The following is a 23,132-nucleotide window of genomic DNA, read 5'->3' as shown; positions in this document are numbered from 1 at the left end:
AGCTGTCCGAATGATGAGGAGTCAGTGAGATTAATTGATCTTGCAGATTACCCTGTGGATCAGGGGAGTAGGCGGGAATGCGTAGGCTTTCATGCCAGGCCACTGGAGGTGAAATGCGTCACCCAGAGAGCCGGAGCCCTGACCCTGCCAGGATGCAAACTCGGGACACTGCTTGTTGTGACAGGGGGTAAGGGATCCACCTGGGGATGACCCCACCTGTTGAAGATCTCCTGAATAACAAGGTTGTTTAGCTGCCACTCGTAATTGTCCGCACCGAGCCTGCTGAGCCTGTCCGCCTCCAGGTTGGATTATGCCGGGAGGTACAGGTCGTTTTCCAGGGCCCATTCCCACATGCTGATTGTCAGCCTGCACAGAGGAGGGGATCTGGTGCCTCCCTGCTTGTTGGCGTAGTACATGCTGGTTGAGTTGTCTGTCTGGAGGAGGACAACCTTTCCCTTGAGAAGTGGTAGGAAAGCTCCGAGCGCTAGCCAGATGGCGTTCAGCTCCAACCAATTGATGTGGTATTCCTGCTCCTGTCGAGTCCAGGTGCTGTGGACCAAGAGATCGTCCAGGGTGGCTTCCCAGCCCTCGAGCGAGGTGTCTGTGGTGATGGTGGCCTGCGGAGAGGGCGGCCGAAAGTGCTTGCCCTTCGGTAGGTTGCAGTCTATGGACCACCAAGTTAGGTCCGGGTGGAGAGATGGAGGAATGTTGATCATCTCGAATTGCAAGCCCCGCTCCCGATTCCACGAGTCCTTCTCATACTTAGTCTCGTGTGCGGCACGGCTAACAGGACCTCCGCCGGTAGACCCAGGAGATGTTGGTACCACCATGCCGAGGTCCCTTCTCTGCTGAGGAAGTGGGCGGTGGCCCTCTTGATGGTCGAGATTTTGTCTTCCGACGGGAAAACCCTCTCGGAGAACGTGTCCCAAGTGAGTCCCAGGAATATCAGAGTCTGCGTAGGGTGCAGCAGTGACTTCTTGAGGTTGAGCGAGAAGCCCAGGTCGTGCAGTGTGTTCATAAGGGCATGGGAAGAGTGGTGAATCGCTTCCGGAGATATAGCCCTGACGAGCCAGTCGTCGAGGTATGGGTAGATGTGGAGGCCCTGCGCTCTGAGGAGGGCCGCCACAGCATTCATGAGTCTGGTAAAGACCCTGGGGGCCGAGTTGAGGCAAAATGGAAGAACGTTGTATTGGAAATGGTAGCCCATGATCCTCAACCGTAGGAAAGAACGATGGGGCTGCTAAATCAGGACGTGTAGGTACGCCTCCTTCAGGTCAAGGGAGCACATCCAGTCTCCCTTGTTCAATGTCTCCTCTATAAAGCTGTCGTAACCATCTTGACATTTTGCGGGGGTAGGGAGAGGTTGAGGGTGGAAAGGTCCAGCACAACTCGGGCCCGCCTGGTTCATCTTCTGAATGGCAAAAATCCTGGAGTAGAAGCCAAAGCCTTGCTGGGAGGCTGGGACTTCCTTCACTGCCTGGCTCTCTGCGAGCGACTGGATCTCTGCCAAGTGGAGGGGAGGAGGGAGGAGAGGCTGGGATAGGAAGGCAGTACCCTGTAGATACTACGGAGAGGATCAAGGGGTCTGCGAAATTCTGGTGCCAGAATTGTGCACGGAGAGCAAGCCTGCTCCCCACCGGAGACACGTGGACCCGAAGGGGCGTGTCATGCCTTCTTTCCCTCGGAGGCTGACGCTGAGGAGGGGGACTGGAACAAGCCCTTACTCTCCCCCCCCCCCCACTTTGTTTGCCCAGTTCTGAGACGGCGAGCAGTCTGGCTGCCTGGATCTGCGTTTCTGGAAGCCGCGGAACCCTCCATATGTACCACCCTTTTACAAGCGCTGCTGAGCTTGGGTGTACGATTTGCCCCTGATCTTTGTAAGAATGGCTAAAGACTTTGTCGTTTGTGAGCTGTTCTTCTTGTCCAGCTCTTAGTACGTAGAGGAGAGGAAGAGGGTCCCCCTCCACCCCCCCTCGAACGGTAGATCTAGAATGCGCTCCTGGACATCCGGGTTGAATTTCGTTGCCCGGAGCCAGGCTGTTCTCATGTCCGTGGCAAAGCCAGGGGTATCAATAGGAGCCACTGTGGATTCCATGAGGTCATGTGCCACGAGCTTGGCTTCCGCTAGCCCCGCCTTAAAGTGTGATTAGCATTGGGTGGGGAGTTCCGGGAGGAAGTCTGCACTTTCCAGCCATAACCATTTGTTGGCAGCAGCCAGTATGGCATCTGCATTGGCCTGACGCAGGTGCAAAGAGGCGTTTGAGTAGATCCTCTTGCCGTACGCCTCCAAGATCTTCTCCTCCTTGCCTAGCAGCGTCGCAGAGGAGGAGGCTGAGGACGACAGGCTTGGAGTATAGTGATGCCGCAGCGATCACCGAGGAGTGTGGCTGAGGATGGGTCGGGAGCAAGAGTGTATCCCCCTCCATCTGCCTGTACTTGGCATCCAGGCGTCGGTTGACCGGCTGGACCGAATGGGGCTTGAGCCAACCCTTCTTGGCCAAGGAGACTACATCGGTTTGCAGTGGAATCCCCGTGTTGGCAGAGGGGCGTCTTGTGAGGACTTCAGCCAGAACCCCCACTGCCGGCTGTTCGAGCCCCGAGTTGGGGGAGGCCCCGGTACTCCTCCAGGCCAGCAAGACGTTCATGGAAGGCCCTGGCTGAGGATGGCGTGTCCAGATCCTCCTCCTCATCCGTATCCTGCGGATCTGGAGTATCTTGTGGAGGAGTAGATGGCACCGGAGCCTGGGGTACAGGGACCACAGCCGGAGGCTGAGGAGGCAGCGGAGGTTGCAGAGTTGGCTGTGGAGCCAGAGCAGACGGCTGCACCAGGGCCTGGGGGCCCAATGGAGGATTCCGTCGTGCCTCTAGCATGGCAAGGGCTTCCCTGACTGCGTCCTTGATGATAACCCCCATCTGAGGAGACCTCATAAGGCCGAGAAACTTCTCGAAGAGCACCTCCTCACTGGCCAAAGCGGTGGCAAGGGGTACTGACAGGGTAGCGGGGGGCTGCTGGGGCCGCTGCATACCCTGTCCATAGGGACACAAAGGAAAGTTGCCCTGCGTAAATGAAGGGTAGACTGTAGGCCACGTACCTGGTTGAAGCCAGTCCCACCTTGACACTCGTTCTTCGCCTAATTTGTGTAATGGCGTTAGATGGGTGCCCCTTTCTGGCGCGGCGGCCATTTTGTCAAGCTGTCTGCCACGTGTCTGCGACGTGTTGCCCAGCCTGCTGGGCGCGGCCTCGTCCAAGACTCTTGCGTGTGGATCACAAGTTCTACCCCGCTCCTCAGGCCTCGGCAGGTGTGATACCCTCGACCTGGGGCCGGTAGAGCAGCGTTTAGGCACCCCCTCAGACGTACTGCCGGTATTAGAGCGTAGCCCCTCGGACGCATTGCCGGTGTTGGGGCATAGCCCCTTGGCCATTGTGCCAGTAAAAGGGTGTAGCCCTTAAGATGTAGACCCAGTACAAGAACCTTCCAGTCCCTCAACACTGCGCCCGGGAGAATCCAAGGATCCCTCGGCTCGAAGGCCGGTAGATGTAGCACCTCGGTGCTCGTGCCGGTAGAAGGACCTGGCCGGTCCCTCCCGCGCAGGATAGTCCCTGGGAAGGAGTCTCCCTAGCGGGGTGCACTGGAAAATATCGGCCCTACCGTGGGCCTGGTTTGATGCTTCACAAAGTTCTTGAGATCCTCCGGAAGAGCTCCCTCCACCTGGCTAGTCTGTTCTTCAGCGCCTTCGAGGACAGCAAGTCACACGCCAAACAGGATTGCCAACTGTGGTCTGGGCCAAGACAACGTAGGCAGAGGGCGTGGGTGTCTGAAGTTGGGAAGAGCCCGTTGCAAGATGGAAACCTGCTGAACCCTGTAGAAGTCGACATGAGCCGGGAAGAGCGTGATGCCTGAGGACCGAGTACCTGAATGATAAAAAGACGAAGTATCCGCGCGTGGAATTACATGGCCGAAGCCAAACCCAGGAGTGCTAGTGAAATAGGCCCGTTCCCGTTGACGGAAAAAAGGGGACAGGGGTGTGGCAGTGGAGTCAGAGCAGCTCACCCCACTAAATTTAAAGGGGAAGAAGGTTTTTTTCTGGTTAAAAAGGTTCCATCTCCAGTCCCTTGGAAGGGACGCCCCATACAGTATGGAGGAAAGGGGACAGGACGCAAGAGTAATATTGATAATGAAATACAGCATCTTTAAGCATAGCCCAATGCACAATCACCTGGCAACACAGGTCGATCTCTTAACTAAACGTCACTTACCCAAATTTGGACCATATGAGGTTTGTCCATGACTCCATGCCATCAAAATTCATTGTCTATCCAGAAAAGAGCAAACCCAACACAAGTCCTGACCGATTTGGGATACCCCATTTCAGTCCCAGAAGACCTATTAGGACTGAAGGAGTTACTTCAATTCATTAACTTGGCTGATCACATGATACATTTCTACCCAGAGGAGAAGCAAGACCAAGCTAAAGTCATACAATCTGTGCTTAAGGCTCAACTGCCACACAGATTTGTGGAAACAGTGAGGATTATAAAACTATGTGCATGCATTAAACGGGGGAAGGTGATTTAATGCTGATAATTATGCAAGACCCCTTGCACCTGCCATTTGTCAAGTCTCTCATACGACTCCTACCAATACAGTTCTAACATCCTATCGTGCAAACAAACCTTCATTAAGGGAGAAAAACAGATGGGTCAGGATCGTCACCTCTACTTCATTTGACATCCTTTCTTGCTGGCCATATTCTCTTACCCGCTACTCTCGGTGTGGACAGTCTCAGATTTCTTCTTTCCTGCTAGAAGCACGCAAAGACCAACATTCTGGGTGCTAATGTCATTCTCAGGGCTCTGTTGACTTCTCAGACATGGCTGGTTCATGAGCTCTTGTTTCTGCCTTTTGTCCTAGAGATTGCACTGTGCTTCCACAAGCGCACTAGAATGGGCCTTATACAGTATTGAACATTGGATATGTTTTCCTGTGAGACCTTTGAAGACTGGCACAACATGTTCATTGACAGGGAAGACTCCAGTACTGATGCACTACAGCAAACTGGATTCACTACAACACCAATCTTCCTCAAGCCCTTAAATACCCATTCCACAGTATTTAATTTCATACAGTCCAGATTTATTTTGCAGAGCTGCAGGTACTTTGAAATTGAAAGGCCCATTTTGCACCTTTCTTAACGTAGAAGATACAAGACATAAAATAAGCAGTGTCGCGGAGCAATTTGCTATGCAATTTTGTAGGTTTGCTAATTAAATTGGCATTTGTGTAGCAAAGTTAGCCATTTAAGTTACCCTGTTCAATGAAAGCACAGCTAACCCTGCATTCCTCTCTTGCCTTCAGACCTCTCTCCACCCTCTTTTCTCTGTTCACTGCAAGTTCAAAGAGGCTAATGGAGAGAGTGCAGCAGTAATCATCTCGTTCACTCATGTGCCAAATGGCCTGTGTGCGAGTGCTACGCACATTTTATTTTTAGAATAATTGCAAACCAGAAATAACCGGGATTATACTGTTATTAAGCTAACTGTAACCTGTCGGCCAAAGACCAGTATGTGTTAGTTATATTTATTTTTACAAAAGGCTTTCAATTCCTTTTCTAAAAATGCAATAGATTACATAATGCATAATTACAGTATTGCTACTGTAAAACACTGCATTGTCTCCATGCTTTACAGTGAAATGTAAATCTAGATTTCATTTTGTTGGGAAAGAGGCATCATATCGATAAGTGGACACTTTTGAAAATGTACATAACCACGCAGTCAAATGCTTTGATGGCAAACCTAGTCCTGTGACCTGCTGGTTACATACAGCTTGAAACTGGTGCTCAACCCATGAGCTGACCCCATACTACTTGACATTCCATCTTACCATGTTGGTTTATACCGGCTACCCTGAAAGTAAGATGGCCGCAAACTACAATATTCTGCCTAGTTGGCCCAGTTCTCTGCCTGCTACGCCATCCACTCTGCTTAGTCTTTTACATAATGAATACACAAAGCTAACTTGCTATTTACTTAAAGGAGCGATCAATAGTTTCATCCAGTCTGTACATCTACAGACCTACTGCAAAACTGACACTGTAGTAGGCCTCCAGTGCTCACTTTGCTCTGATAATGATTGCATTATATATTTGCATCTGCAGTAGAGAGCTGGTCAAACTGTTTTCAGAGCCTTTTTATCATATCTATTTGTGTCCATTCATGCAGCTAACCTTTTTACAGACACTCATCCATGGCTCGCAAAGCATTTTTGCCCACTCGCATAGTCGAGTAGATGTTAAGAAGGACCAGTACTATTTGCAGGGGATGTTGGAAAATTATTTAAATTTTACTTAGTTTGCAGTAAATGTCAAATAAAGGTTTCACTGTGCATGGCTGGCAGCATGTGTGCTAAACTAAAGTGGGTTTGTGGTGACATGCACCATTTGACAGAAAGAATTTGCAAGGTCTGACTTTTCTGACTAATGTCTTACTTCAGCGGTATACAAAACTGCTGTTGCTCATTTTATATCTTGGGTGCAAGTATCTTCTGGTGGCAAAAAAAACATTAGTACAAAATTGCTAATGAAATGGGTTTGTTTGCTAATCAAGAAAAATATAATGAGCAAACTCTGCTAATCAATTTTTGAAAACTAATGTATGCCTTTACTAACCGTAGTGACTAGAGTACTCGTAGCTTTTCTCCATCCTTGTGGGGCGTCCCCCAACATGGTGACAGCACCAGAACCTTTGGCAGTGAACAATTGAGCTTCACCTTTAAATTTAGAAAAGCATGTGGGCGTGGCCTCTGGTGCCTCGGCTCAGTCCTCTTTGAACACATCGGATGCTTAGATACCTGGCTACACATATTACATACAAGCCCCTGGCATACAAGCGCATGAAGTTGGGTGGGACGCATGGAGGAAAGGGGACCAAGGACTACGAGTACTCTAGTCACTACGGTTAGTAACTAATTACTCGTATGTCCCATCCTTTCTCCTCCATCCTTGTGGGCGATTCCACCAAACAAGACCATTGGGTGGGCACACAACAACCTGCCTCATGTCTACGACAAAGCAAACTGGTTCTGCAGAACCCCCGGACCAAACTCTGCATCGCACCTGGAGCTGGTGTCCAGGGAATAGTGCCTGCAGAAATCCGGAGTGACCCAAGAAGCTGCCCTGCCGATGACATCCCAGGAAGCAGGTCAATGAAAAGTCACGGTCATGGACTCTGCACCGACAGCATGAGCATGGATCCCCTCTCGTACTGGTTTGCCCATGGCCCCAATATGCCTCCGAAATGACCTGAACCATCCAGCAGGCAATAGAAACCTTGAAGGCCTGAGAGCCGGGTAGGAACCCCCCCAAAAGTGACAAACATAGCCTCAGACTTTCTGAAGGGCTTTGTCAGAGAGAGATAAAACTTGAACCCTCTGGTCCAAGGAATGCAGGGCCCTTTCAGCCTCGGACAGTGGGTTCGGGAAAAACACCAGAAGACAGATCTCCTGATTCAGGTGAAATGGAGAGACCACCACGGGCAAGAAGTTAGGGTGGGTGTGCAAGATGACCTTGTCGTCGTGAAAGGCTTGCATGACGACAATGTCTGTAGATCGCTGACCCTGTGCACAGAAGTGAAAGCCACCAACAAAACTTTCTTCAGAGTCATCAGCCGGATGTCTATAGAGGCCCTCGGCTCGAACAGCATGCGTTGTAACGCAGCGAGAACCACATTAAGGTCCCAGACTAGGTGCAGCCTCTCCAACGGAGGAAAAAGCCTAGACAATCCATTGAGGTGGGCCTCGACTGCTTAGCCGCTGAAATCACATGATATGGGGAGTTTCTGCACGCTCCAATGGCCACCAAAGATGCAGCAAGTATCCACCTGACTCCGGAAAGAGCGAGGTGAGCTTAAGCCAGTACATCGTCCAGAGGACAACTGATAAGTTCCAGACCCAATGGCAGAACCTAGTCCATTTGCTCTTATACTGGGACGGGATAGAGGGCCGCCTAGCCTGTTGAATTATGTCCCAGTTGTTATCCGGGAATTGTGCATGCTGAAGCCTCAGCTCGTCAAGAACCAGGCCGCCAGCCTGGCCGGGTCTGGATGTTCCTGGCAGTGGAAGCCCCTGTTGGGGATCAGAAGTTACACTGGTCCCTGGGAGCACAACTACAACACATCCGAAAACCAGGCTCTCGAAGGCCAGTGGGGGGCAATCAGGATGAGGCTGCAGCCGGGGGTGGTAAATTATAAATGACTCACCGTAGTGACCAACGTACTCTTAGTTCCCTTTCCTCAATACTGCATGGGCGTCCCGCGCAAGGGACTGGAGACGGAACCTTTTTGAACAGAAAAAAACCTTCCCCTTTAAATTTAGAGGCGTGCAGGGGTGCGGCCCTGGGAGCATGCATTGCTGCGGACTCCACCCTCCGGCGACACACCTCAATCCCCATAGACGCATCGACAATAGATTTAACATTGCCTAATGACACCAGTTTTCTAAGGGGGAGGTTGGTGGGACGTATGGAGGAAAGGGGACTAAGAGTACGTTAGTCACTACGGTGAATAACTTATATATACTCTTACGTCCCGTCCCCTTTCCTCCATACTGCATGGGCAATTACAACTGAATGTAGCCCCAGGGTGGAGAGGAGACCCTCCTTAGCCAAAGAGGTTTCTAAGAACCGCCTGTCTTAAAGCCGCGGCTGCTCTAGGGCCGGCATCCAAACAGTAGTGCTTGCAGAAATCCGAAGGAGTGTCCCATGTGGCCGCCCTGCTTAGCACTTGCCAGGGGACAGGCGCTGGAAAGCGATGGCCGTTGCCTTGGCTCTGACTGCGTGGGCGTGCATGTTGGCCGGCAGTGGCTTGTGCTGTCCCTCGTAGGCTTCTTGATCCTCCGAAGGTGACAAAAAGAGCGTCCGACTTGCGGAAGCCCTTGGTCCTGTCCAGGTAGAATTTCAGGCCACACCTGACATCCAGGCAGTGCAGAACTCTGTGCCTCGTCTTTGGGCTCAGCAAAAAAACGTGGGCAACAAAATTTTTGTTCAGATGGAATGCAGAGGGCACCTTAGGTAAGAATGCTGGGTGCGTCCGTAGGACTACCATGTCCTTGTGAAACGTAGTGTATGGTTCTGAGGCGACCAGCGCCTGGATTACGCCGATTGTGCGAGCCGAGGTGAGGCCGACTAACAAGGCCGTCTTAATGTAGACTAGCCTGATGTCCGCGGACGCCATTGGTTCAAATGGTTTGTGCGCCATGGCACCCAAGACTATGTTGAGGTCCCACAAGGGGTGCGGCCTCAGAGCCTGGCGAGACCCCTCAGATGTCTCTTGACAATTGGGTTTGAAAAGGAAAAACACTCCTCCTCTGAGTTTCGGTATGCCCCAATGGCAGCCAGGTAGGTGCAGCAAGTGTCCACCAGCATGCCTGAAGGGGCAAGATGCGCCGAAAACAAGCATGTCGTCCAGGGAACATGTCAGCGGGTCAGAGCCCTTAGAGTCTGCCCAGGGACATAACCTGGTCCACTTGCTTTTACACTGGGCCCTGGTAAATTTGCTCCTGGTGCCCTGTATGATCACTAGATTAGCCTGAGAGAGGCCGACATGTCCTAGCGTGACCTGTTCAGGAGCCACACCGTGAGGGCGAATTTCCCTGGTGTGGAGAGGATGACTCTGCCCCACTGCTGAGCCAGTAGATGTGCTGTGCCCGTCAGCAGGTGAATGGGAGGCCTCTCCGAGAGGCTGAGCAGCTGTGAAAACCATGGCCTGGCTGGCCACCATGGAGCTATTAGGATGATGCGGAGGAGGCGAGACTCCTTGATCTTGCATATCACCCTGTGAATCATGGGAGTGGGCAGAAAGGCGTATGTGGTCATTCCGTCCCATCTGATCCGGAAGGCATCGCCCAGAGAGCCCAGGCCCTGCCCCTGCCAGGAGGCAAACAGTTGGCACTTCCTGTTGCCCCAGGAGGCAAAGAGGTCCACCTGAGGGTGACCCCTTTTGCGAAAGATCTCCTGGAGCACTAGGTCGTTCAACTGCCACTCGTAGTTGTCCGCTCCCAGTCTGCTGAGCCGGTCTGCCTCCAGGTTGGATGCCCTCGGCAGGTGGACCGCCCTGAGGTAGATGTTCTCCAGGGCCAACTTCCACATGCTGACTGCCAGCCTGCACAGTGGTGGGGGAGGGGGGGAAATCTGGTACCTCCCTGCTTGTTGACGTAGAACATGCTGGTCGAGTTGTCCGTCTGAATAAGGAGACCTTGCCCTTGATAACTGGAAGGAAGGCCCTGAGCGCCAGCCAATTGATGTGGTACTCCTGCCAGGTCCAGGTGCCATGGAAGCAGTGGTTGTCCAGAGTGGCCCCAATCCCTTGAGAGAGGAATCCGTGGTGATGGGGACCTGTGGTGTAGTATGCCCGAAAGGCCTGCCCATCCGCAGGTTGCAGTCCCTGGACCACCATATGAGAAGGTCTGGGTGAATCGACGGAGGAACGTTGATCATCTCGGACTGATGGCCCCGTTCCTGGTTCCAGGATGCTGCAAAGTGCAGCTGTATCCTACTCATCCTGAGTCTCATGTGGGGGACGGCCAAGAGGGCCGCTGCCATGAGACCCAGTAGGTGTTGGTACCACCAAGCCGAGGTCACTTCTCTGCTGAGGAAGCGCACTGTGGCCCTCTTGATGGCTGTGATCTTGTCCTCCTATGAAAAAACTGAGCATGTGTCCCAAATGAGGCCCAAGAAGGTCAGTCTCTGTGTGGGTTGCAGCTAGGACTTCTTAAGGTTGAGTGAAAAGCCCAGCTTGTGCAGTGTGTTCATAAGAGCATGGGAAGTATGATGCACAGACTCCGGAGATGTGGCCCTGACGAGCCAGTCGTCAAGGTATGTGGTGGCCCTGCGCCCTGAGGAGGGCCACCACAGAGTTCATCAGCCTGGTAAATACCCTGGGGGCCGAGTTGAGGCCGAAAGGAAGCACCTTGAATTGGAAATGGCATCCCATGATCCTGAATCGTATAAAGGAACGATGAGGCTGCCAGAACGGGACGTGTAGGTCAAATCCAGGGAGCACATCCAGTCTCCCATGCACAATGTCTCCGCTATCAAAGCTGGCGTAACCATCTTGAATTTTTGTAGAGGTAGGGAGAGGTTGAGGGTGGAAAGGTCCAGCACAACTCTCGGACCCGCCTGGTTCTTCTGAATGGTGAAAATCCAATCCTGGAGTAAAAGCCCAAGTCTCGCTGGGAGGCTGGGACTTCCTCCACTGCCTGGCTCTCGACGGGCAACCGGATCTCCACCAAAAGAGTTGCTGCCCCAACCTGTGTGAGAGGAGGGGAGGAGGGAGGAGAGGCTAGGATAGGGAGGCGGTATCCCATAGAGACTACAGAGAAGATCCAGGGGTCCGTGAAATTCTGGCACCAGAAATGTGAGTGAAGAGCAAGCCTGCCGCCCACTGGAGACACGTGGACCCCGAGGGTTGTGTCATGCCTTCTTGGCTGTTGCGGAGGAGTGGGACTGGAAAAAGCCCTTAATTCCCCACCCTTTTGTTGTATGCGCCGATGCTGGGACGGCGAACGGTCAGGCTGCCTGGACCTCTGCTCTTGGAAGCCGCAGAACCCTATGATTTAGGATGTGGTCTTTGTAAGGATGGATAAAGACTTGGCCGTTTGAGAGCTGCTTTTCTTTTTATCCAACTCCTCCATTGTGGAGTGGAAGAGGTCACCCCCTTTGGACGGAAGATCTAGTATGCGTTCCTGGACTTCCGGGATGAATTTCGTAGCATGGTGCCAGGCTGTTCTTCTCATGTCCGTGGCAATACAGATGGCACGGCCAGAGGTGTCAATGTGGGCCACGGAGGACTCCATGATATCCTGCGCCACAATCTTGGCCTCCGCCAATCCCGCCTTGAATCTGCATTGGCCCTGCGCCTGAAGCTCTGGGAGTAAATCCGCAATTTCCCGCCAAAGCCTCTGGTTAACTGCTGCCAGCATGGCATCCGCGTTGGCCTGATTCAGGTGCAAGGACAAGTTGGAATACAGCTTCTTCCTGTACGCCGCAAAGATCTCCTCCTTGCCTAGCAGTGCCGCAGAGGAGGAGGTTGAGGACTACTGAGCCTTGGAGTACAGTGATGCTGCAGCGATCACCGAGGAGTGTTGCTGAGGATGGGCCGATAGCAAGAGTGTATCCCCCCCCTCCCCCATCTGCCTGTACTTGGCGGCCAGGCGTTTCTTTACCAGCTGGGCTGAGTGAGGCTTCAGCCAGCCCTTCTTGGCCAAGGCAACTATGTCCTTCTGCATCGGGATCCAGGTTCTGGCCAGTGTAAGGACTTCTGCAAGGACCCCCCTCTGCTGGTTGCTCGACCTCGGGTTGACCTCTGGTTGAGGAAGGCCCAAGTACTCTGCCAGACATTCGTGGAAGGCCTTGGCTGAAGATGCCATGTCGGGGTCCTCATCTGTCGGCCGGATGTCTGAATTTGCAGCAAACCATTTTGTCAAGCTGCCTTCCACGTGCCAGAGTCGTGTTGCACGGCTCACTGGGCCCTACCCCTTCCAGGACTTGAGTGTGGATCATGGGGCCTACTCTGTTCCTCAGGCCGAGGCCTGGTAGGCATATCACCCTCAGCGGATATGCTGGTAGAACTGCGTAGAACTGCATAAAGGCACCACCTCGGACATGCCGGTCCCAGGGTGTAGCCCCTCGGGTGAAGGCCTGGTAAAAACCTTCAGGTCCCTCAGCACTGTCACTGGGAGGATCTACTGATCCCTCGGCCTGTCGGCCGGTAGCTGATTCAGCCTCAGTACTTGTGCTGGTATGAGGACCTGAGCGGTCCCTCCCGCGCGTGCGAGTCCTTGGGAAGGAGTCTCCCTTGTGGGGTGCACGGGAAAAGAGCGGCCATACCTTGGGCCTGGATTGATGATAGACGAAGTCCATTAGGTCCTTTGGAGCTCCTTCCACCTGGCTGGTCTGTTCTTCAGAGACCGAGGAAAGCGCGTTGCACGCGGTACAAGCTTGCCAGCCGTGGTCTGGCCCAAGGCACCACAGGCAGAGGGCCTGGGGGTCTTTAGTCGGGAACAGCCCATCGCAGGATGGACACCTGCGGAACACTGTAGAAGTCGGCATGCGCTGGGGAGGAGCGTTGACGCCTGAGGACCGAGTACCTGAATGATAAAAAGACAAAGAAGTAGTATCCGCCAGGAGCGCTGGTGAATTCGACCCGTTCCAGTCAACGCGGAAAAGGGGACTGGGGTGTGGTGCCGAGGACCGAGTCGGGGCAGTGCATGCTCCCAGGGCCGCACCCCCCCGCGCCTCTAAATTTAAAGGGTTTTTTTTCGGGTGAAAAAGGTTCCGTCTCCCGTCCCTCGCGAGGGCCACCCATGCAGTATGGAGGAACCGGGACGGGACGTAAGAGTATGCCCAACACCTGCGGCTGAACCAACAGATCTGGAAGGTGTCTCCCAGAGACCTCCGACCTGTCCATGAGATGTGAACAAGTCCATGTTTGCAAACCCCCAATGCTGGAATAGGGGCAACGAGGAGTCAGTGAGCAACTCATACTCGTAGGTGTTGAACCGCCAAATGGCTCAGTTGGTCTGCTTCAGCATTGCTGTCCCCTGGGAGGTGGACTGCTGAGATCAAAACACCCTCTGCCAGGACCCATTCCCAGATCGAGACCACCTCCATGCAGGGGAGTGGGGCGTGGGAACCGGTGCAACCCTGCATGGTCAGGGAGAACATCGTCGTGGAGTTGTCCGCTCTGACCAGAACAGACCTGTCCCTGATGGACAGAAACACCTGGAGGGCCAGAAACGCCTCGAGGGCCAGGCCCACTACCCTGAGCTCAAGCAGATTGAGGTGTAGGAGGGCTTCTGCCTTGGACCAGACACCATGAATCACGTAGCCCTCCAGAATAGCCCCCAAGCACGAAAGGGAGGAATCCATCATCAAAAGAAGGTGGGCTCCGGCCGGGTGACAGGGACTTCCATGGAAATATTGCCGTGCATCAACCACCAGCGCAGATCAGGGAGGAGGAGGAGTGGTGGTATTGGGATGTTGTCTGGCTGAGAAAGTCTCCTGGTCCCAGTTGGCCGCCAGGTGGAACTGGAGGTGTCTCATCTTGAGGTGTGCGTGCTGCACCATGAGCACACAAGAGACCATAAGTCGCAGAACATGCTGGAACCACCAAGCCGCGGTGGTCGAGTTGGCCAAAAAGTGCCCTACCGCCTTGCGAAGGGAAAGGAGCCTCTTGGGCATGGCTAAGACCCGCTGAACGGCAGTGTTCTAATGCACTCAGAGGAAGACCAGCTCCTGGGAGGGGCACAACTGTGACTTTCTTTGGTTAAAGGAGAACCCCAGCTGATGCAGGATATCCACCAACCTCTGACGAGTTCAACACCCCCTCGGGGAACCCACCGTCACCAGCCAATCGTCCAGATAAGAGTACAGGTGGCGGCCCTACAAGCGGAAAAGTCCTGCTACTGCGTTATCAACTTTGTGAAGACACAAGGGGCCGAGTTCAGGCCAAAAGGCATCAGATTGTACTGAAAATGGTGCGACAATTGTAAACCCCAGAAACATCAGCTGCGGCTGGTAGATGGGGACATGCAGGTAGGCATGTTTGAGGTGTAGGGAACACATCCAGTCTCCTGCGCACAGAGACTTTGCTATGTGCACGGGAGTAATCATCTTGAAGTGCTTCAGCAATAAAGATAGATTGCGAAATTACAGGTCCAGGACTACCCCCCTCAGGCCAGCCTGGTTGTTCTTGGCTACTGCAAAACTCTTGGAGTAGAAGCCAGAGCCCCTGTCTGAATGAGGAACTGGTTCTACCACCTGCATCTCCAAGAGTGAAAGGACCTCCAATAAAAAAAAAATAAAAAAAACAGGGACCCGATCTGATGAAGAGGAAGAGGAAAAGAGGAAGACTGAAGCCCATGGAAGTGAAGGATAGGATCCAAGGGTTCTTGAAAAGACGCTTCCAGCTGTCCTGGAAAAGAGCTAATCTGTCCCCCACTGGTGAGCTGCATTCCCCAACCTTGGTGTCGCTGTTTCTTGGTGTCAGAGGCAGGTGCATAGGAGGGGGAAAGGAAAAACCTGTGCAAAGTCCTCTGCTGCTTCCTCCTGTTTTCACTGTCAGGCCTCCACGTGTCGCAGTCCTGAAACCCCTTAAATCCAGCGAAAGCCGGGGCTTGAACTTGGCCCTGCCTTGTGCCTGAGAAAATGACTTCTGCCCCAGCTTAGTCAGGATGGCCAAGGATTTGGCAGTTTGTGTGGCAGTTTTCTTCTTGGTCAACTCGTCGGCCTGCCGCAAATGTAGACCTGAGATGGCATAGCATTGCTTGCCCAAAGACTCGATAGAAACACAGCTAGAGGCATCTCTCGAGGAGGAAGACGACAAAGAGGATGGTTTTGAATAGAGTGAGGCTGCAGCCACCACCGAGGAGTGCGGCTGAGGGTGGGAGGCCAGGAGGAATGGCTATCCTTCGGTTAGCCTGAAACTGCTGTTCAGTTTCTTGTTCATCTGCTTCTCCCACCCAGACCATCCACGCCATCTGCAGGATATTCTTGTGGAGGGGGATGCCAGAAAGGATCGTGGTGCGTTTTCCCAAAACCTCTGCTAGCACTCCTGACTCCTTAGGGGCCTTGTCTGGGATTTGCACCCCCAATAACTCTGCAAGGCCCTGAAGGCAGTCATGAAAGGCCTTTACAGACGCAGAGGATTTGTCGTCCTGGGCATCATCATATTTTCCCCCCCGTCACCACCCTTTTTTTTTTCTAGACAGAGTGAAGTAAGGGCCCTGGGACACAGGTGCCAGCAGAGTCCCCCCCCCCCACCCCCCCGATCCAGGACCGAAGACAGATCCAACGGCTGCTTAGGGGGGAGGCGGTGGTGGTACAGGCAGAAGCGGAAGAGCATGGACAACCGGCAAGGCCTGGACCAGGAGAGGGACAGGCAGCGGCTACGCTAGAGGAACCAGAGGGCCTACATGAGGAGGCCGGGTGGCACAACCTGTGGGATCACCTCCTTGACAATGTCCTTGAGAAGCCCCATCATCTGCGGTGACCGCATGAGGAAGAGGAATCCGACGTGCTAATCCCCCGTTCCTGGTCGAATCGCTGAGGCGTGTAGCTGTAAGGCTGTGATGGGTAGATGTACCCCTGAGAACAGATGCCTGTACAGTAAAGTCTGCTGCCGCTTCCAGAGGGAAGTGGACTGGAACCTTCTTGTAAGGCCCATTCAAGCCCAAGCTGAATCCAAAATGGCCGCCGGCCTAGCAGGCTCCACCAGGTGCCTATCCCCCACCCCCCCCCCTTCTTGGAAACTTGCGCCACGCCCTGGAAAGGAGGGAGCGAATGCCACTAGAGGGCTCACATGGAAGGATACAGCACAGGTCTTGCACCCAAAGCAGAAGCGCTGACCTCAGATCACTCGGGCACTGAGCCCTCGGCCAACTGGCAGGTAGTCATAGCACCCGGACTCACTCACGAGCAAGCTCCGGTAGGCTGCGTGCCCTCGGCACCCATGCTGGATCGTTCCGATGAGACTCTTGGAGGTGGCTCCTGACGATCCCTTACCCCTTGCAGTCGAAGAAGAGGACAAACTTGATCGCCGTTAGGACGACAACCCGGTAGGGCCCCTCCACTCCAAGCACCTTGGCCTGGGAGCCAGTAGCCTTGACGGCATCCGGTCTGCTCCCAGAAGAGCCCACGGGTCCCTCAGCTTGGGAGCCAGTAGCATTGGGCCTACCAGAATCTGAATCTGAGGAACCCTTGCCTGTGGGAACCCCCGGCAAAGAGTTGCCGTGCTGAACAGAGGGTCTACCTTGTCTTGACGAGAGGTTCTGGAGACAAACTCTTTAAGATGCGCCGGTGGAGAAGTGTGGTTCATCTCCCTCCAAAGCGACAACAGATTCTTCAATGCCCTGTGCCCGAGAGCACTGCAAGCCACGCACAAGTCCCAGCAGTGATCGGGCGCCAAGCAATCAAGACTGAGCGCATGGGGGTCCGAGGACGGGAGCGAACGGTCAGACGAAGCACATCTCGTGAATCCTCCTCCAGCCGGCATGCGCCAAGGGAGGCAAGGCACCGAAGGGAGGTTAAGTAAGATTGAAAAACAAAGACTGGGACCAAGTGGAAAGCTAAAAAAGTCTGCGCTGGCTGCCAGATCAGACACCTTCCATGTGGAAAAAGGGACTGAGGTAAAGTGCCAGAGGGCGGGGCCTCAGCGGGGCGTTCCAGCGCCCAAGGCTGCGTCCCTGCGCGCTATACTCAATTTAAAGGGGAAGCTCAATTTGTCAATGCCAAAGATTCCGGTACCGTCCCAATGTTGGGGGACGGGTGCCCACAAGGATGGAGGCAAGGGGACTGGACATATCAGTATTCAAGTTTGTCTGAAGTTTCTCTGTAGGCGAAAAAGGAAAGGGTACTCCTCAGCACGACGTGCTGTTTGAATCTAAAGAGTACCTCGAGCGGTGGAGCTAGATACTAGACGTTCGATTGGCTGGGGCCAAATTCACCCAAAAGGGCAAGGACAAAGCCAGATTACAAAACAATTTAATTTCCTTTATATTATAAAGTAATCCATGTGTAACCGAGGATTCCCAGCCCGACGACTGAATAGGGAATACTCGAAGCATATGAATCCATGAAAGATCCAATGCTGGAGAACAGGTTTAACATAACTCCCAGTTATTAAATACTGTATGATGAGGCATAGGTTTTCTTCCAATCACACCTGGTCAGTTATAGGAGGCCGGTGCAATATTATGATAGATGTAAATGGAGATATTTGGGTAAGGGACCCAATGAACTGTTTAAGTGTTCAAAAGTAGATTTGTTTTGGTGGTTTCTAATAATCTGGTTAAAATAAAAAGCTTTGAAAAAATGATGGCCTGCAAATGAAAAAAAATAAAAACAGGTTTGCAGACTATTCCTTTAGTAAAATATACATGCTTATTTTGTAACAAAGTGGAATAAGAAAGTAGTGCTAGGTGAAACATGGGTAGTATTTTTTCCAGTATTACTACGTGCGACAACTTTCAGAATATACTTATTCAGCAGTTACTTTGCATTCAGATTACTATTAAGTTAAACAGAAAACAGATATGCTAATGTCAGTTGAATTCCTCGCATGAGGCAGGCTATGTGTAGATTAATAGCAATCTGGAGTCATGATGAAATCTACCTGCAAACCACCAACTTGCAAAATGTCTGGTATAAGCTACTGGGCTTGTAGCCCTCGGAGATTGAAAACATGGGCACGATTAAATTATTTACAGAGACATTGAATTCATTCAGTCAGACGTATTTGTCACGGCTGTAAATTCCATAGTTCCTTTGGCTACTGTATTCCCTCTCATAATCACCTAGCTCTCATCTGTTCGGTTATCCATGCTCCATGAATAGTTTCCCAGTTTCCTGCAGTCTTCACAGTGAGTATTCTGCTAGGTGAGACGGTGGTGATGGTGGAGGGTGGTAAGGGAGAAGTGAAATGTGACGATTTTTTTGTTCCTGCATAGGGTGATCATGTAATTCGACATTATTTCCAGGCTTGGCCTTTCAAGAAAAATTGCATTCTGGGGATTCAAGTGTTGGTTCAGTCCAGTTGAACCAATGCAAGTAACACACCCGATGATAATTGCTTGTAAAAGGAGCATGCAAGACTGGAAACATGGTGCCCCTGTGAAATGGAGCATTCAGGTGACCAGATTGCAGCAGCGTCGCTCTCTATATTATACTCCTATTTTCTTTACGGCTCAGTCTTGCTAGGCTTTCCTCTCTTTAGCCTACCATCCCTCTTCCTGTCCGTCATCAAGTCCTGTCCTTTCCTGTGGCTTGGCTCCCTCTCTTGAATATTTCCTGTAATATTTCTGCTACAAACAGAACGTCATAACCTGTGATATCTTACCTTAACAGTCAAGCAACAATTATATCTTAAACACTGCAAAAACACTTCAAATTTTTTGTGCAAAAACATATGGTGTCACGAAGCAGAAAAGTCTATCTGGGATCGTACTCGGTTGCTCTCTTCCAACTTTCCTTCCCACTCACTTCAGGGCCCCTGTGGGTGCCTGCTTGGTCTCGTCTGCGCTGGACTACTGCAATGCACTTTACCTGGGCCAGCCCGCTTACCTCATTCATAGGTTACAGATCCTTCAGAATTCTGCAGCCAGGGCCGCCACCCTGGACCCCCCCGCTGTACCCATGCAACCCCCATTCTTTGCATTTTGGACTGGCTTCCAGTGGCCAAACTGATTACTCTCAAATCTGTAGGGTCCATCGCGCTGTGAGAAACCTGAAGGTGTCTCACCCGCTAGTCCCCGGTAATCGGTCATCCAGGGGTGGCCAGGACATGGCCATCGCTATTGGATCCAGTTTCCTGCGGGTGGACCAGTGTGGGAGGATCAACTGGATGGGGGTGGGGAGGGTCTTTGGGGAGTGGAAGTGGGACGCGGTATCCCCTTCCTTACGACACCTTTCCTCCATCCTACCAGGTAGGAGATCTATAAACTCAATCCCCACCCCCTTTTCCGACAAACACTTTAACAGACAGTTCACCATGAGCCACAACGGACTAACACCAGAGCCGTATACCTGACATTTCCCAACACAAGGGACATGCAAAGTCAGGCAATTACTGATAACTACACACACCTGACTTCCATCACACCTCCCCACACAGATAAAAGGCGGAGCTCGAAAGCACACTATGAGCAAGGCCAAATGCACGAGGAAACAGCTATGTTCAGCTGAATGTTTCAGCTATGTTCAGCACAGCCGATGAGTCAGGAGAAACCGATAGCAGACCGGACTGCGTTATGCTTAAGGTTGCAAGCGGCAATATTGTATGAACAAGAACTTGTGTGTGGTTGAACTTTATGAAACCAAAAAAAGGTACCAGATACAGAGTGGTCCCGCGCCACATGGATGCTCACTTGAAGGTCTCGGTTTGGTACCCCCAGAGCGTGCAAAAGAATATTGAACAGAGCAATCGAAGTGGTCCTGCAGCGGGTTAAGTTGAATCCCATGCACATTCGAAAGTCTTTGCTTGCCTACGAACTGAAATTGGTCTGAGCCCGGAAGAGGGGGACTAATTGTTTAAAAAGGGAAAGAGGGGGATCCGGGGTGAAAAGTAAAGCTCACCCGCGAGATATTGTGGCATATGTGAAGCCGACTGAGGGATGCCTACGAATTAAAGTTGGTGCGAACCCGACAGAGAGGCTAATTGTGAAAGAAGGATCTGAGCCCGGCTGAAGGGGACCCCGGGCAAAGAGTAAACCACCCGATTAGAATTTTGGAAGGAACTTTTCTTTGTTGCTTCTGGTACATCAGACCCTCTGAAGCAAGAGACTTTGAACGAAAGAGACTTGGGCACAGAAGGTCCTGGTGTTGGTAAAAGGACTGTGACCATGTGCGAAGAAGCCCAAAAGTGTGCTGTGCTCGAGTGACCTGCCTTGTCGCATGATAAAAACGTGGGCAAGGGAGGCCAATGGCCTAAACATCCCGACTTTATTTTGTGAACATTATCGCACACTATTCGTAGCATGGCGGTAAGGATTGGCAATATTTCTTTTCAGTATAGGCCCTTTTTATTTGACTTGACTCCACTAGGACTATTATTATTTGATGGTTGTAGCTTGCTCCCATCTTAGATTTAGGTTTAGATAGGCATTTTTCACTCCCCTGATGAAGTTCAATAAACACCCTTGAACTGTGATCACTTGTGTCTGTCTAGCTTTGATACCATGCTTTTCTTACAGCGCCTACTATGGGAATGGGGTAGAGTACCTCCAGCAGAAATACTGTTGCTACGTCCCGAACAGGCACTGCACTCAGCCCATTCCTACAAGGTGGTCATCCCTTGTGTTAATTTTGTTTGTAGAGGCAGTTTAACCTTCTCTGTTGTGGCAGCCAGGTTATGGAACTCTTCCTCAGGTTATGGAACTCTTCCTCCGTCATTGCGGAAAACCGAGGACTACCTGTCTTTCAGGCGAGCGTTGAAAACTTCTCTATTCTGATTTAACCCACTCGGTGGAACCACCCCCCCCACCACCCAATTTTTGCATATTGCAAAGATGCCTTCGGCCAAATGCTGCACTACATAAGTATAATAAATACATTCATGGGAGGTGGGAGTTATTAAAAAATAGCCCAGGTTTTACTTTGGGGGTAATGGGGCCACAGTCCATTTAAGTGGATGGTTAAGCATACTTTGATATGGGTCCTTTTCTGGGGCTTTGGGGCACATTGTGGGTCAAGCCGGGGATTTTTTGACAGTGGAATAATAAAAAAAAAAATTCTGAAAGCACTGGACAGACACCACTAGGATTTACACAAAAATGAAAAACAGGACACCCCTACTTATAATCCTGGACTTCACTAGGAAAACAATGTACATTTCAAGACATGACAATTTAACATAAATTCAAGAAAGCCTTTCCATCAGACCATCTTTCTAAACCCGTAATGCAAACATTCTTACCTGTCTGCAGGCATATTCACACTGGTCACACTTAAAACGCTTTTCATTCTTGTGAGACTTCTGATGTTGTATCAGGGCATACCGCTCATGAAACACAGCATCACAATATCGACACTTCCTTCCCAGTTCAATGTATGAATGCTGTTTTCTCAAATGGACACCTACATGCAAAAAAAAAAAAAAAAATTCAACTGTAGTATTGCAAACATTCTAAACATTAAAGCCGAGGCCATATTTGTAATTCGATAAGATAGATATGTATATATATTCACTGACAAAAACGTTGTTAAAAGGGATGTTATGGTTAAGTTACACCAATAAAAACTTATGAAATTCAATGGAAAAATGTTGTTTCAGGGACGTTATGGTTACAGGTAAAACCGTGCATCCGACATGCTGTGCTTGCGGGTGCCTTTCTGCCTGCTGGGTCGGACCTGGCGGGCAAAAAGGCACCCGCGAGCACAACTCATAGTTTGCCGGTCCGGGAACTACGGTACTGGCAGGCTTACCAGTACCGTAGTTCCCAAACCGGCAAACTCATAATGAGGCCCAATGTGTTTGATGTACATGCAGCAATATATATTACATTTTTTACGATTCACAGCACTGTGCGTACCAATGGGGTTACTATAGAAAGTACTTGCGTCATGATGGAAATGTTCTTCCTGCCACTGTAAGGTGCTTGGCATTGCTGCATTACACCAAGACACATTATGCTTCCGTACTATTGCATACTGCAGCACCGGTGCAATTATTTAACAAAGTTTAGGGTCCTTACTACATTGCACTGACGTTCAGGTCTTTGCATTTTCCAGTAGTTACTCATGCAGTTCGTTCTTTCTTCCCCTTTGAGTAGCAGTACAGTAAGATTGGGGAAGGCAGGCATCCCTTCTGTAGTTGATGCATTCCGTTATGGTGTACTCCCTATGCCCTTGTCCCGTTTGCTTCATAAGTGAACAATTTGCAAATCTACTCTATTTTACCTGCCAATTTTTGCCCATGGTGCTGTTTGTCTATATTATTTGCGTTTGGTGATTGGTACCACTATGTAAGAGCACCTGCCATACTTAGCCGGTTGGGTGCCACACAATCTCTGCAAAGAGACATAGTCTGGGACTGCTGTCCATATTAACATGGTGCCAGCAGTTGCACCATGTTGCACAGTTCTTTATTACACAGTAAGGGTATCCTGCTAAAAACCAATAAAATTCACAGACAAAAAACGTTGCTATATGGGGTTAAGTTGCACTAGTAAAAACCTATAAAATTCAATGGAAAAACAGTGTTACAGGGACGTTATGGTTACAGCTAAAACCGAAAAACCTCAAAAATGTGCCCGTTATGGTAAGCTAAGCAACCATAACTTCAGCCACCACTGTGCACTGCTAAGACTAATACCCATAACATCAAAGATGATATCACAAATGTCATTGATGACATCACATGCCTGGCTCCCTCTTGTTTTGGTCACTGACATATGTAGGGCAGGTAGTTTTCTTCACTGACAGTCACTTACCCTTCTCACATGTTCCTACACTACTTTCCTAAGGGGTCAGTCACAGCAGATAATACATACACGTAAGCAAAGATGCACTGCATGTAAGGGTATCCTGCTAAAAACCAATGCACAACATGTCGGATGCACAGGCACCATTATAAATGGTGCCTG

The 23,132-nt window shown here is 51.1% G+C and overlaps 1 protein-coding gene across 1 annotated transcript in view; it reads right to left on the bottom strand.

Annotated features, from left to right (window-relative positions):
• Positions 1–23,132, bottom strand: part of CTCF (CCCTC-binding factor) — a 601,567-nt gene that overhangs the window by 267,342 nt on the left and 311,093 nt on the right. Inside the window, exon 7 of the mRNA XM_069604497.1 lies at positions 21,464–21,624. Within this exon, the coding sequence (XP_069460598.1) occupies positions 21,464–21,624 (161 nt within the window). The remainder of the gene's footprint in view (positions 1–21,463; positions 21,625–23,132) is intronic.

The sequence above is a fragment of the Ambystoma mexicanum genome, chromosome 1p, assembly GCF_040938575.1.
Source record: "Ambystoma mexicanum isolate Mex_15411 chromosome 1p, UKY_AmexF1_1, whole genome shotgun sequence".
NCBI lineage: Eukaryota > Metazoa > Chordata > Amphibia > Caudata > Ambystomatidae > Ambystoma > Ambystoma mexicanum.
This window is presented reverse-complemented; position numbering and strand designations above follow the sequence as displayed.